Source organism: Atta colombica, unplaced genomic scaffold (assembly GCF_001594045.1).
Source record: "Atta colombica isolate Treedump-2 unplaced genomic scaffold, Acol1.0 scaffold126, whole genome shotgun sequence".
Taxonomy (NCBI): Eukaryota; Metazoa; Arthropoda; class Insecta; order Hymenoptera; family Formicidae; genus Atta; species Atta colombica.
This window is the reverse complement of record NW_017259213.1, coordinates 7240907-7251057: the sequence shown is the minus strand read 5'-3', so window position 1 is coordinate 7251057 and position 10151 is coordinate 7240907. Positions and strand designations below refer to the sequence as shown.

Sequence of the window (10151 nt, the reverse complement as noted above, 5' to 3'; positions counted from 1 at the left end):
ATATATATATATATATACACACATATATATATACACACATATATGTATATATAAAGAAATATAGAGAAGGGAGAGAGAGAGAGAGAGAGAGAGAGAGAGAAGGGGGGAAAGGGACGGGAAAGGGGGGCAGGAGACAAAAACTTATGAATGTCTAAATCAAATCTTTTTGAGAAATCAACAAAATGTTTAAACAAGTATATCATATTTGTTCACAATACAAATTATGAACACATTATGAAAAATACACATTATACAAATAGTACGAGGATTCATATGAGAGTAGTTGATTCATTGTCGAGTTTTTGAATCAGCTTAAAAAAGCTTAGATCGCAAAACAATTAATTTAGACAAATTTGTCCTTTTTAAAAATACAATACTATCTATTTCTCTCATCTGTTCTTATCTGATTATAAGGTTCTTTCATCTGTTTCAACTCATACAGTATTGATGTCACAATTTAAGAAAGAATAGATTCATTTTGTCAGTGTTTTCAGTTGACACATTAATTATTTGATCATATTATTAATTATACATGATTTCTAGTAGAAGTTATTTACTGGGAAACTATTTTTAATTCGTTTTCACTTATCAATCGAAAAAGAACATGTAGATCTTTTTTTTAGAAGGATCTTGGAGTCGCATCTGTTTTACTTACCGAACGTGATTATTTTTCAGCACTCTATTTTTCTAATTGCAATTTATTATAGATTTATTATAGATTTAATAATCCTTTTTCGCAAAGATTTAAATAAAATAATTTCAATTTTTGGAGAAAAATTTTTTTAATAATAATCCTTTTTTTATATCGATGAAAGGCCAGTGTATGATCGGGTTGAATAACATCTGTAGTTATGAAATTGGCCAATCAGCTGTTTCTCGGAAAAATAGAACGACTGTGATTGGCCAGTTTCATGAACTCGATTAAGAGTGTTATGTAAATGTAATCTATAGTATAATCTATTTTTCATGAGTTATATTAACATGTTATAAGAATAAATCATTTATACTTATTAAGATTTGTTATTTAAAGCTTCAATTTATAGAATCGATATTCGTATTTCTAAAAAGAATATCTGTATTGTATTTTACTTTCTATTTTATGTAAAATTTCATATTCATCACATTAAACAGAAAAGCAAAGTTTTAATGTTAAAAAGCAAAGTTAATGATCTATGATTAGAGAATATTTTAAATCTTTAACCATATAAACATACTGAAACATTTCGTTGTCTAAGTACATAATAGTTAAAAGTTTCTTTTCCGTGATGTCAATTAATGTAATTCCGCTAAGTATTCCGTAAGTATAAGAGATTGGAATATATTTCTATCTTTTCTTGTGATATAATAAAACTGTAGCAATTCCTTCATCACTGATACTCATAATCAGTATAAATCCTTAAAGTAGATATTGCAAATTTGCGAATTAGAAAATTGTTACCTTAATAATTTTTAATAAATAGTTCTCGCACTTAAATTTGGCGGGATTTAAAGATCTTCGCGCATGCTCACAGACGAGAAGCGAAAAAGTAAACAAGCCCGCGTCTTTTGTCTTCGTTTCTCAATAAGTCATTCGTTTTTCAATTTTCGTTTTCATTCTAGCAATTCTTCTAACCGATATATCATAATAGGTTATCAGTCCATTGAACACATGCTTGATAGATGAAGTGCAACGAATGTAACATAAAAGCACATGGTGAGTTAGTCATCAGAAAGATAGATATTTATCGTTATTCCGAATTCACGGTGGAATGGAAAGTATTTCGCAATTTTTTTTTTTTATTTGAATGATACGATTGATGAAATATCAATGCAAAATGTCATAAAGTGATAATGGAAAGAAGTATGGAAATTCTCGCCGTGTGCGACTTCCGAAATACAGCGGAATCGAAAGATCAGAAGCGGATCGAGAAGTGCAATATCAGATGTTTTATATTCCTGCACTAGACTGCGTTAGAATTCTCTTTCTTGCTTTCGCTAAATTTCAAGCATACAACTATCTTATTTTAAGTTTCAAAAGTGTTACTAGTTCAGTCACAGAAAAAAGACCTTATATTTTCGTGTTGCTTGAAATTCTGAAAAAACTTTTGCACTTAAAATGAGATAAATATATATTCTGACGTTGAAGAGAGAGAAAGCAAAGATGCAAACAATATGCGAATAGAGAATCCGAAAAAACATTGATATTGTTTACTGTGGAATTCGAGCAAATACAATTATCGTTATTCGAATGATATATTAAAATTAAAGAAATCTATCAAAAAACGGATACTATGAGCACTGTTAGTGCTTGATATTGCTTCCTGATGTGAAGAAAAGAAAAGTCAAATAAAAATTTATTTAATGACAAAGACATTTTTTTTTAATTTACATGTTTAAATTTAGCATTATGACATCTCTGTTCATAAAACGGAAAATTAAAAATTTCCTTTCCTTATATAATTTACAACTATCTATTGAGACTATCAATTGAAATTAGTTAAAACTGAATTGGTTTAGCCGTTGCTGAAATATGAAAATGTTAGAACTACTTATCTCATGTAAATGTATACATATATATGTATAATTAATTATATTAATTATATCTCGCTGCGACTCTACGCTAATTTCGTTAATTTAATGCGAGACACTACTATGTCTTATGACGCTTAGCTTTTGATGCTTAATAACATATTTCAAGAAGAGATAAATTTGTATTGGATATTTATGACTAGGATCACGGCGATTTTTCTTTGAATATAAGCTTTATATTGATTGTAAAAATTTCAAATTTTCAAAAATAGTAAATATTTCAATAAATATAACATTTTCAAAAAATTTAACGCACAATTGTCCTTTATTTTGATTTATGCTATATTTTCAAAAATTCATCAAAATGGATAGGAGAAGTTATTTACAAGCCTCTTTGTTAGTTTTTTTTTTAAGAATTTTTTGCTCAATAATGACAAGTGTCATTCGTAACTTTTTCTAAATCTTAATCTTTTTTTTTTTAATATTTCATACATACACATAAGTACATGAACAAACAATTCATTCATGACATTCGATTTCTCCAAGTTGAGTTATTCGTCAAAAACCGAAAATGTAATTTGTAAACATATATGCATATAACATTTTCAAGCAGGTTTAAATAAAAATATCTTTAAACATGAATGTAAAATAGGTATCTGCGGATGTATTTTTGGGTGTTTGTGCTGCATGATATTTAAACGACTCACCGAGTAGGAATTGATTTCGTCATACATGATTACCCAGTGGCGGGTGTCACGATGGCCCCCGAAAGACAAACACGTGGAGTACGGAATCATAGTGGCGAGAAAGAAAAAGGAGGGGTGAGAAGGGGAGGAAAGGAAGAGAGAAAGAGAGAGAAAGAGAAAGAGAGAGGGTAAGGACTGCTTTCACCGCTGTTGCTGCGGTGATGATAAGCGTCGATGGTCGGGATCGTAACGTTGAACTTCTCTGGTAATCTCGCTAGCAACGACGACAGTGACGCTGACAGCAGCAGTAGCGATAGTAGCGGCGTCAACAGAGACGACAATGATGATGCTGATGACGACGACAACGATAACAATGTCTACCATGAACGGCGCTCGCACCGAACTAGGGAGAAGAATTTATGAAAGAAAACAACGATGGGACGCGACACCGGCGACAGCGGGCGGCCACGAGACTTCAACGCAACCAGAAAATCGCGACCCCTCATTGGCCGTAGCGCGTACAATTGTTATACAGCCGCTTGATGGTCGACGCGCGCAAACGCGTTCTGAAGATCAATGAGAGTTGATGCCGAAGACGCGCGGCGAATATGGCGTGGCGCGTCCAGAACAATTTCATATTACATATAACAAACAGGAATAAACGAAAATTAAATGATTATGAGAATGCATTTGTTACTCGCTAACGTCGATTGACAAGAAAATCGAATTTAATTTTAACAAAAAATATAAAAATTTTTAGATTAATAATATATAAATATGTGATAGTAATGTAAATTTTATTTTAAACAAACGGTATTCGGAATATTTGATATATTTATTTATAATTACTGATGTATATAATTACTGACTATTAGCAAAATTTTAATAATCAGAAATTTCAAAGTACTTTTCGGTAGACAGGTTCTATATAATAAATAATTTTGCGCTGATTAGATTATACTTTTAGATTTAGAGGAATAGTTCCGTCTCAACAAAGTAAATTTCTAACAATTGCAAAGTAAACTGTTAAATGTGGCTAATATTGGCGAATTTAACAATTACACAAACAGATAATATAATCTATCCGATCGAAGTTATATACGTAAAGGAAACAATTATAAATTTCAAGTAGAATGATATTAATGACATCTCTATGTTGTACATACATACGCTTACAATATTTAATAAGAAAATCATTAATTGTTAAAATAATTGTTAATCATTATTAATCATATAAATAACTATTTTTGACCAGTGTAAAATATTCGTGCACTTTAAAAAGTTATAAATTTATATCTAAAACTGTATCTATACTTGATGAAGTTTTTTCAAACATCATATCTATTCTATAACATAGCCATATGACATAGATGAGCTTTTAGTCTATTTTTTAACATGTTCACATTATGTTAAAATTAAAATATGTATGTACCATATAAGCTAAGTAGCAAGTAGATATTTATCGACAATTGACGTCAAATATCATCACACGTAAATACCATTTCAACGTCAGAATAACGATAAATGACGTTAGCTTATTAATTGGGTATTGTATAAATTATAACGAATTTGATTGGATGCACTTAGTGCGCATTGATGCATGTTAAAGCCGTCGTACACAAATTGATGTAAAAATATGTTTAATATAAATTACAGATATAAAAACAGATATAAAAACAGAAACATAAAATCCTCAATGTATTTTATTATAGTGTTAAGTAAAATCTGTATTTTATAATTCTAAATATTTGCATTTTAGTTTTATTTATTTTAATCATATAATTTCAGTTACGTTCAATTTGGATGCTCAAGCTATAAATGCTCATAATCATCATTCATTAAACATAAAACAAGGAGAGAAGCACTGATAGCGTTCAAATTGGAGACTTGTTGACACTTCTTTAGAAGGCCTTTACTCAAAATTAGTCTCTTTTCTGCCTTAATTCTGAGCTTCTTTAAAAATAATTGTTTTATACAATCCTGAAAGCGATACCATCGATTATACATATTATAATTATAATGCAATTTTTTCTGTATTTTGATGATAAAAATATGAATTTATAGTTCACACTTATTTTAAGTGGTGTCTCCATAATCTTTCCCTGCTGTGATTTTCGATCCCGAAACTCTTAAGCAAGCAGATTTGTTCGCGTCGCATGCTCTAACATGTTCTTAGTTCCTCCAACCATAGCTCCTACTCAAACGTGCTTGTTATAGAGACGTTAAAGTGAATAGGAACTATAGTAGGAACATATAGGAATATGTGACCCAACAAACATAGCGTTTGTTTAACCGCCCCCCTTCCCTCCCCCACTTTCCAACAAACGAACGAAACAGCGAGAGAATGCACTACAAAGAATTTTCTCGACGTCTCGTACGCATTGTTTGGGAGAAAGTAGAGGAAAGTAGAGGGGCTAAGACGCTATTGTGTTCTAACCTGACGCGCATTACTGATTGGGATCCAGACTGCTGGTGTACGAGCGATTTTCCCCCTCTACTCGTTCTGTCCTTCTTCCCTTCAACGTTCTGTCCTTCTTGCCTTTGTCAAAAGCGAGTAGAGAGGGAAATCGCTGACGTCAATGGCGTCACTGACTAAATCTGAACTGCTAGCATAGCGCGTCTTTGTGGTTGTTCGCTGTTGCCTGCCGACGCGATATGACGCTACCTTGCTTAACCTACAAAAAGATTCGCTGAAGAGAACGAAACGGAAGAGAAAATTAAGTGATGGTGAAAATTGTGAATATAAACTGAGAATAATATTTGTATGTGTCTTTTCACATCGAAAGCGAATTTTTCTTGATAATTATAACTACGTATTAATATATTACGTAGCAGTATTATCTTACTGTGAACATTTTATCATTGTTATAAGCACGATGGGAGGTGGAGACTTGGTAAGTGTGTGTTATAATTAAGTGTGTTATAATTAAAAAATTAATTATAAAATGATACAAAGCGTGAAATTTGCCATATTTTCTAATACACATGTAAATTTTCATAGAATTTGAAAAAGTCATGGCATCCATCTACCATGAAGAACATTGAGAAAGTAAGGAAGGCAGAACAGCAAAATGATCAAGAGAATAAGCGGATAGCAGAGTTGAAAAAGGAAATTGAAATGGAGAAAGATTTGGAAGACATAAAAAAATATGCTATAGAACAAGGTGTAATAGAGAAAAAGGATGATATGAAATTAGACTGGATGTATAAAGGGCCAAATCAAATGGTTAACAGAGAGGAGTATTTGTTAGGAAGACCAGTTGACAAGGCTTTTGAGCAAATGCAACAGGCAGAAAAAGATTCAGAGATGAATAGAATGCCAAAAAATCATGTTGAATATGGTAAGTTTATACATATTTATACAATAGAGGATAATCTATGTTAAAAGGGAATTTTTTTTTATACGGAGCTCTATTTTTAAAAAAATTTATTTGGAAAATTTATTAGATACACATAGAATTGAATATTTAGTTTTTAGATGTATTTATGAGATTCTCTTATTTTCTTAGAGAAAGTAGAGAATAAACTTGAAAATTTTAAAACTTTATTCCTAAGTATTTCTTTAATTTACTCAGAATTCCACATATTAGTTTCTAAAATTTTCTTGCGACATATACCTGAGAACTCCTAAGTAAAGCACAAGTGAATTGGCTAATTTTGCTTATTTGCTTTTTCTACTATTATTGACCGATGCCTTTCCTGTTTTACTGCCTTACATTTATGAGTGTGTTTCTGGTTTAAAGGACAGTCGCCTAAAATACCATGTGTTGACCATATGCTATGACTCTTTATAATAGGTGGGAAAAATACAGAGATTTAGAAAAAAGAAAGGATTATATCCTTTATATTCTGAGAAAAAATTTCACTGAAATTATTCGACATTTTGGAATACTTAAACGAAATTTCATCATTTCAGAAAAATTTTAGTTTAATTTCAGCGATTTTTTAGTATGTTGAAAAATTCAGTGAAATTTCAGTAAATTTTCAGTAATTTCGCTGAAATGTCCCTGAATGTGGAATAATTTCGGTGAAACTTTTACCGAAGTAATAAAGAAAATATGGTCACCGTAATACTAGAAATTAAATTATATTGATATATGTTGTCAAGGTCACAATCCTGTGATCTTCAATAGATTTTCGCTTATTATTCGTTAAAAAGTTATTAACAAAAAATTTTTAAATTATCGTGTTATTTTTGCTACATGCAATTTGGAACTACCTCATATTCTCTCCTGTTGTCTCCATTTTGTAATGACTTCCTACGCGAGCAAGGTTTATCTTACACTCCCCCTTCCCCTCCGCCTAGTAGCGATTTTTCATGAGAAACGACGAAGGAGGATGCTAAAAATTGCCTAACGCAAGTAAAAATAAGTATCATTCGAAAGGTCTCGATGAATAGAGCGAAGGTACAATGGGTAGAAAGTGTGTCCTTCACGAATTTATAAATCATAAAAGTTTAGGGAGAGAGAGAGTTAGTCAATACATATAGACTATATGTATAAAAAATAAAAGTAAAAATAAAAATAAAAAATAAAATGAAGTCGGATTTTCGTCAGAGCTTTCAAGTATCACGCAGAGGTTGCAAAAAGATCTGATAACTTTTTATTTACAAAAGAGCCTCTTATGACCCATAACTGAAGGACGCACTTAACAAATTTTCAATGGCCTTTGTGCCCATTGAAAACTTTGATCTATTCATCGAGACCTTTTGAATGACATCTGTTTTGACTTGCAATGTGTTAGAAAATTTTCTATAGAAATTTTTGACATCTTCCTTTGTTAATAATTAAGTCGTTTTATATGAAAAATCAAACGCTCCTAAACAGATGTATCGGATGGATCTTGCTTTATCCCATTTTAATATAAAAAAATATAAATTATATAGCAGAGTATATATGTAGAATATATAATCAAATATATATACTTTATATTAAAAAATTATATTCTATGTATAAGGATTGTTTTGTTAATAACTTTTTAACGAATAACAAGCAACGATTAAAACTTGTTGGAGATCACTCAGGATGATCTTGACCAATATATATATATATATATATATCAAGATTAAGATCATCGGACTGAGTTCTCTGTACTACACAATTACATCTCATCCTATAATATAATGTTTCAAAATTTTCAAGTTAAAATAGCAAGAAAGTTTCTAAAAATTAAGTTATAAAATTTGCCATTTTTCATTATTGAATATTGAGATATTTTCTGTGTATATGGGTGCACCACTTGTATATACATAGATTCGTTAGATGTTTATATTTTATATAAATATTTAATACTTACTGAGATATATCTTTTATTTATTAGAATGCATTCCACCATCACTGCGATTTTTCTCTGGTAACGAACAAGTCGATTTGGCTAGAAAAATACAAGAAGATCCTTTATATTCCATAAAGCAGAAAGAAATGGAAACTAGGAATCAACTTTTGAAAAATCCTGTTAAATTAAAACAACTTAAGGATTTGGTAAGTGAATGCTGATATATTTATTATATTTTATTTATTTATGTATATTCTATATTTTCTATATTCTATATTTATGTATATTTTTATATTTTATTTTTTATGTATAATTATTATTATTATGTGTATAATTTATAGCTCGAGCAATCATCCAAAAATAAAAGTGAAAAGAAGAAAAAGAGGTTGAAACAGAGTGATAGTAGCGAAGATGAGGCTAAGTTGGATGTTTTATTAGCCACTAAGTATAAACAATTGAAAGATATCAGTGAAAAATATTTGCTAAAATCGATGAAGAAAATAAAACATAAGCGAACGAAAAAGTCAAAGAAGCATCATTCTGACAGCGAAACAGATAGCAGCAATGATGACACTTCTATTAAAAAAAGACGACACAAACAAAGAAAGCAAAAGAAAAGTAAAAGTGATAGTGATGACAATACTGATAGTAAGAACATCACTAAACGTGAGACGGAATATGATAGGAAATATTCGAGAAACGATACAAGATTAGATGATACCAAGAAACAAGATAGAAAAAGAAAATTGAGTGAAGATAGAAACTCAAAGTACGAAAGAAGTCAAAAGCATGGAGAAGAAGATAATAAGAACAAACGACAACGATATGACAGCAAACAAAGAGATGACTCAAGAAATAAATACAATGATAAAAGAAAATACTCAATGGAGAAGGAAACAACAGTGAGTGAGAAAGCTTTTAATTTTTAATGATGCGGTATAAATTTTATGAATAAGCTAATTAAAATAGTTTAAAACATATTAAAATATATTCTTTTTTTTACATTATTTTAAGAAAAGAAGAAATATGATTTTTTAATACAAATTTGATGAAAACTAAAACATCTTATTTGTAATAATCTAGAGCAAAATTTTTGATTTAAATATATTGTATTTTATAGATATCTAATAGCGGAAGAACATCAGCCATTAAATCTACCTCTAATACCGATCACGTTAAATTTAAGGATAGAAAGGAAGAAAAGTATAAACCGAAAACAAGACCAAGTCTTACTGAAGAGGAAAAGGAACAGCGGCGAAAAGAGATGATGGCAAACGCAGTATGGCGTGATAAAGAAAGAGAGAAAAACGTGAAAATGTATCGTGAACAAGAGAAGAAAGAAGAACAAAATATTACATTGAATAATAAGGATTTTATCAGGTATTATTAAATATATTTCGCATGTAATAAATATTTCAAATGTACATCTTTGTATATATATATATTTTTAATGAATTAAAATTAATTAAAAATGAATGCTTGTTGCAGAAAACAATTAGTCATCGCAACAGAAATGGGTACCGTCGCGTCTAGGATCAAAGCTAACCTTAACAATATACAACGTTCCGGACGAGCAATGGAAACAAATTTCGCTAAAAGATGATTTTAACTCCAATTATACATATATTTTGTACAGTTACATAGTACTAACAAGTTTTTATGTAAAAATTCGACATAAATGTA

At 30.1% G+C, this 10151-nt stretch overlaps 3 protein-coding genes across 3 annotated transcripts in view; 2 read left to right on the top strand and 1 right to left on the bottom strand.

The window, feature by feature from the left end:
- Positions 1 to 3305, bottom strand: part of LOC108684163 — a 48157-nt gene extending 44852 nt beyond the window's left edge. Inside the window, exon 1 of the mRNA XM_018188299.1 lies at positions 3216 to 3305. Coding sequence (XP_018043788.1) covers positions 3216 to 3305 — 90 coding nt within the window. The remainder of the gene's footprint in view (positions 1 to 3215) is intronic.
- On the top strand, positions 3252 to 3622 carry LOC108684164 (pheromone-processing carboxypeptidase KEX1-like). The gene is made up of 2 exons (XM_018188302.1): positions 3252 to 3382; positions 3473 to 3622. Exons 1-2 carry the CDS (start codon positions 3267 to 3269, stop codon positions 3615 to 3617), a joined length of 261 nt encoding a protein of 86 aa, XP_018043791.1. The 5' UTR covers positions 3252 to 3266; the 3' UTR covers positions 3618 to 3622.
- A 2147-nt stretch (positions 3623 to 5769) lies between these two features.
- LOC108695089 (pre-mRNA-splicing factor CWC25 homolog) lies at positions 5770 to 10136 on the top strand. The gene is made up of 6 exons (XM_018204843.1): positions 5770 to 6088; positions 6196 to 6535; positions 8514 to 8674; positions 8810 to 9370; positions 9589 to 9848; positions 9957 to 10136. The coding sequence occupies exons 1-6, from the start codon at positions 6071 to 6073 to the stop codon at positions 10069 to 10071; spliced, it is 1455 nt and encodes a 484-aa protein (XP_018060332.1). The 5' UTR covers positions 5770 to 6070; the 3' UTR covers positions 10072 to 10136.
- Positions 10137 to 10151: the final 15 nt, after the last annotated feature.

Coding starts and splice junctions, on each gene's coding strand:
- LOC108684164 (XM_018188302.1), top strand. CDS start 3,267: ATGGCCCCCGAAAGACAAACACGTGGAGTACGGAATCATAGTGGCGAG. Junction 3,383..3,472: donor GAGAAAGAGAAAGAGAGAGG/GTAAGGACTGCT, acceptor TAATCTCGCTAG/CAACGACGACAGTGACGCTG.
- LOC108695089 (XM_018204843.1), top strand. Junction 9,371..9,588: donor CAATGGAGAAGGAAACAACA/GTGAGTGAGAAA, acceptor TGTATTTTATAG/ATATCTAATAGCGGAAGAAC. Junction 9,849..9,956: donor AATAATAAGGATTTTATCAG/GTATTATTAAAT, acceptor TGCTTGTTGCAG/AAAACAATTAGTCATCGCAA.